This window comes from Aplysia californica, unplaced genomic scaffold (assembly GCF_000002075.1).
Source record: "Aplysia californica isolate F4 #8 unplaced genomic scaffold, AplCal3.0 scaffold00571, whole genome shotgun sequence".
Lineage (NCBI taxonomy): Eukaryota > Metazoa > Mollusca > Gastropoda > Aplysiida > Aplysiidae > Aplysia > Aplysia californica.
The window spans coordinates 113,376-117,870 of record NW_004797841.1 but is presented as its reverse complement, the minus strand read 5'-3'; the positions used below and the strand labels follow the sequence as shown (position 1 = coordinate 117,870).

The 4,495-nt window shown below is 40.5% G+C and overlaps 1 protein-coding gene across 1 annotated transcript in view; it reads right to left on the bottom strand.

Annotated features, from left to right (window-relative positions):
- Nucleotides 1-3,287: 3,287 nt before the first annotated feature.
- Nucleotides 3,288-4,495, bottom strand: part of LOC118478448 — a 19,909-nt gene continuing 18,701 nt past the window's right edge. Inside the window, exon 2 of the mRNA XM_035972059.1 lies at nucleotides 3,288-4,159. Within this exon, the coding sequence (XP_035827952.1) occupies nucleotides 3,491-4,159 (669 nt within the window). The 3' untranslated portion in view covers nucleotides 3,288-3,490. The remainder of the gene's footprint in view (nucleotides 4,160-4,495) is intronic.

The window sequence follows — 4,495 nt, the reverse complement described above, 5'->3', positions numbered from 1 at the left end:
CTTTAACGTGCGCAACTTGCACACGGGCCCTCCGAGATTTTTCGCCCTTGTCCGAGAAGGCTAGGTGTAGATCTTTCCTACCAGAAGATCAGGGGTGTGGCAGAAAGACAGCAGTAAAGAGGAGCCATGGAGTAGCAGTAGAAAGGCTGCAGAAAGAGTCAGGAGCCCAGAGGAGGGGGCAAAGGAGGTGAGGGAGTGGGGGCAGAAAGCGGAAATGAAAGCAGACAACAGAACATTGCTAGAGAGCAGGAATGGAGGTGAAAGGAGACAATTTTAGAGAAGAAAATTTTTTGGTCGCTACCCGGATTCGAACCCGGGACTTTTTGAATGAGAGGCCAACACCTTAACCTCTAGGCAACGAGAGCCCCCTTGGTATGGGTTTAACGCCCCTATCAACACTATTAGGTTATTTAAGAAGCGGGATATAAGTTTTCTTTTGATGTGCTTATTTTTCTCTCAAATTTCTCGCAGTTGTTGTTCAGTTTGGTTGTGCGGTTTTGGAAGCTATGTTAGTCTGGATGAATAAAGCCCCGGTTACAAGAAACGAGTAATTGTATCAGATTCATCGTATGCGAGAACTGTATGTTTTATCGAATAATTGTGGAGTCTGTTTAGACGTTCCAGTCTACCGTCCAGTTTTTCTTTAGATCGAGGAGATTCCTTGTCATAAAGTCGCCATGTCTCATTGAGACGACAGCGATTTGCTCGCACTCTATTTGGTGCTGCTGCTAGGCGAAATAAAGAGGAAAAGATTTATTTGCACTATAGACTTCGCAAAATATTTTCACCAACACAAATCGGGAGAGGAAAGGGGAAAGGGGGAGGGGGGGATCTCGTGGTCTAAAGGTACGGTGTTCGCCTCTCATTCAATTGGTCTCGAGTTTGAAACTTGACAGCGACGGAAAACATTTCTTCTAACAAAAATTCTCCTTTCACAACCGTTCCTGTTCTCTAGACATGGTCTCTGTCATCTGCTTTCGTCTCTACTTTCGTTCCTCCCCTACCCCGTGTACCCCCACCTGTATAATAATATTTGAGGCAGCGTGGTGAAATCAGGCGCTCGTTAAAATATCAAAATCGGAGAAACAGACATTTTTCCGGCAGTATGGACATTTTTATCAAATTTTTTGTTCTTAATCTCTTTTAGGTCCATACAAAAACACATTTGCATGTGAATTTTACTGAAAAACATTGATTAAAGCCACAAAAAAGTCATTTTTCAGTTTTCAAAGACTCTTTAGTTCTTGAAGTTACAAAACTTTGGCGGCCATTTTCTCGTTAATATTAACACTGAAACCAGGGGACCTCACTTCTTCCAATCTCAAATATCTCGAGTTCTATTCAAGATATACGGATATTTTAATTCATTTCTTTGGGAGGAAGGCAAATAAATCAGCTTTCAGGTGATACCAATAACTTCACAAGTTGAAAAAATTGACGAGCGCCTAATCCCACCGCGTCGTAACACATTATTACCAAAAAGTGTCTAATAGAATACTTCTTGGAACTTGCATTGCAACATTGGACCATCGAGCACAAAAAGGAATCCATCATCGACTTCATACGTCAGGTGAAGGCTTTTGACCGAGTAAACCATGCCAAGCTCTAGAAGACACTTGAAAAGTATGGGTTCAGAGGACAGCTGCTAGACTATGTCTTAGCTCTATATATGGGTCAGACACTTGTCAATTTTTGGCCATGTAAAGTTATTGATGTCACCTGAAAGCTTATTTATTTTCCTTGTTTTCAATTTTAGAAACATCCCTTTATCTTGAATAGAAGTCGAAATATTTGCGATTGAAGGAGGTGGGGTTTCCTGGTTTCAGAGGTAAAATTAGTGAGAAAATGGCCTCCAAAGTTTGGTAACTTAAACAGCTTGAGTCTCATTAAAAACTTTTAAAATTACATATTTTGTGCCATCAATCAACATTTTTCAGTAAAATCCACCCAGAAATGTGTTTTTAAATGGACATAGAAGGTGTTGAGCGAACCTCCCCCCCCCCAAAAAAAAAAAACTAACTAAAAATAGAAAAAAATGTCAAACTGGAGGGGAAATGCCGATATCTTCCATTTCACTATTTTGGCGAGCGCCTGATTTCATCACAATGCCTCACATATACCAACAGCTGAAGCTGTGTAGCAACAAAGGAAAACAACGCAGACTCTTTCAAAGTAAGATCTGGAGTACGACAAGGATGAGTTGTATCTCCGCTCCTATGTTCCATATGTTTTGTAATAATGTTAGTGTATTTATTATTTTAATAACATTATTTTACTACAGCTATTGCTATTGCTAGTGTGATTGTTCTTGATTGTGTTATTATGATTATTTTTGGGGTAATTCTTCTTCTTCTTCTTCTTCATCATCATCTTCTTCTTCTTCTTCTTCTTCTTCTTCTTCTTCTTCTTCTTCTTCTTCTTCTCCTTCTTCTTCTTCTCTCTTTCTTTCTTTCTTTCCTTCTTTCTTTCCTTCTTTCTTTCTTTAGATTATCATTAAGACTGTTCAAAAAGGTGTTATCGGTAAAAATGCCATCTTTGCCAGAGGTAACGTAATTGGTGAAAGTATAGGGGAGTAGGGGAGGGGGGAGAGAAGTAGAAAAGGATAGAATCAGTCGTTCGTCAATTTGTGGGCATTAGACGTCATGTGTCTCATCTTATAGCTTCTTTATTTGTCTTACTCTTAATGCAAAAACCACCCATCTATCTTGAATCGAAGTCGAGGTACATTGACTTCGCGATGAAAGGAGATGGGGGTCAACTACTGTCAGAGGTCAAATAAGCAAGAAAATGGCCGCCAATGTTTGGTGTCTTCCAAAGCTTGAGTCTCCTTGACAACTGCAAATTTGCTTTTTTTTACCTTTCATCAATTTTTTATTTTTTAAAAAGTAAATCCATAAATAGATTATATGTCTTTAAATGGACATAAACATCTATTCAGAAAAAAGACGATACAAATGCATTACTTTAGAATAATTAAATTCTATCTGCTCAGTAACTATTTTTCTTTGGAGAAATGTAACGTAAAAATAATGAGTTTTCATAACAAGTCAATCTGTCTCGAATGAAATTCTTTGAATATCATGTTAAGGACTTCGAATAATCTTACAATTTTGATAAAGTGTAAAGAACAAAGAACATTTATTGGTTTCTGAAATCATCGTTTCAGTAACTCAAAACGTCTAAAAATATCAGATAGAATTTTGTAATTCTAATGTAGCGAATTGGCCAATGGGTGGAAAAAGTTATACTCATTTTCTAACCAAATCAATGTCCAAACAACAATGATATTTCTTTCCATAACGAAATTTTATTTTTTATTATTAACAGCCAGATCCATGCAAGTGTTTCACAATACAAATGAGTGAAAGCCCTCAGCAAAAGTTTTACATCTGTATTGCAATTGATTCATACATCAAAGGAAAGGGGGAGGGGGATTATTAGCGGGTGCTAAAACCACGAAGATGAATACTCTAGTTTTTATACGTCAAAATCAACCTACAACGGGTGTAACGGTGGCATTAACTGGCTGAGCCACGTACGCCTTACACACGGAGTTTGCGCTGAGCGTAGCGTCGTTCACACAAGCGCCCAACAACTGTAGACAGTCGCAGTTGGAGATGAGCAGAGAGTTGTCGCTCTTGCACGTGTCCACGAGAGTCTGCAGATTGCCCCCAACAAAAGCGCCCAATGGCATCTTCAGGTCGGTGTTGGTCTGGTAAAAAGCGTAAGTGACGGGGCATGCGGTGTTGTTGCTTGGTTGCAGAGCGGCCCAACGGTTATCGGCGAATGCCTTGGACAAGCGGAGTCCCACCAGCCAGCGTTGTTCCCACTCGGCAAGAGTCACGCAGCCGTCGTTGTTGGTGTCGTAGTTGTTTTTGAAGTCGTTGTAGATCTCCGGGCCAGTGACAAAACCGTCGTTATCGGCGTCGTTGATGCCATCGTTGACGGCGAATCTTTGCCCCAGAGTGCCCTTCCCGCTGCACACGGAGGGAGAAGTTTGCCCGCCAGTGGGGTTACTTTGACCTCCGAATGTACTTTGACCTAGACCCCCGAAGATATCAGGGAATCCGGGACTGGGGCCGCCAAACATATTGAAGCCACCCCAGGCGCTGCAGCCAGTGAAGGCAAGAGAGAGCAGGAGCAGGGACACAGGGGACATCTGGAGAGAGAGAAAGAACAAGAAATGAAAAGAAAATTAGTTATACAAATCATCGATTGCTGACACTTGCAAACAGGAATTAATAAGAAACACAGAAAGACATGACAACCAAGTGAGGTAAGAGATAGCGAGGGTAGGAACGTAAGAAACATCAGGAGGAAGACAGAGAAAAAAACAACAGAAAGAGACATCTGTTATAAATATGTAAATAATATTACGATTTTGGACAAGAAACAAATAAAGACACTGTAGCCAGGGGAGGGGTAATCGAGAGGAGGAAAAGGAAGATGTCAAACATGAGGAAAAAGAAGAAAAACAAAACAAAACAACCCCCCC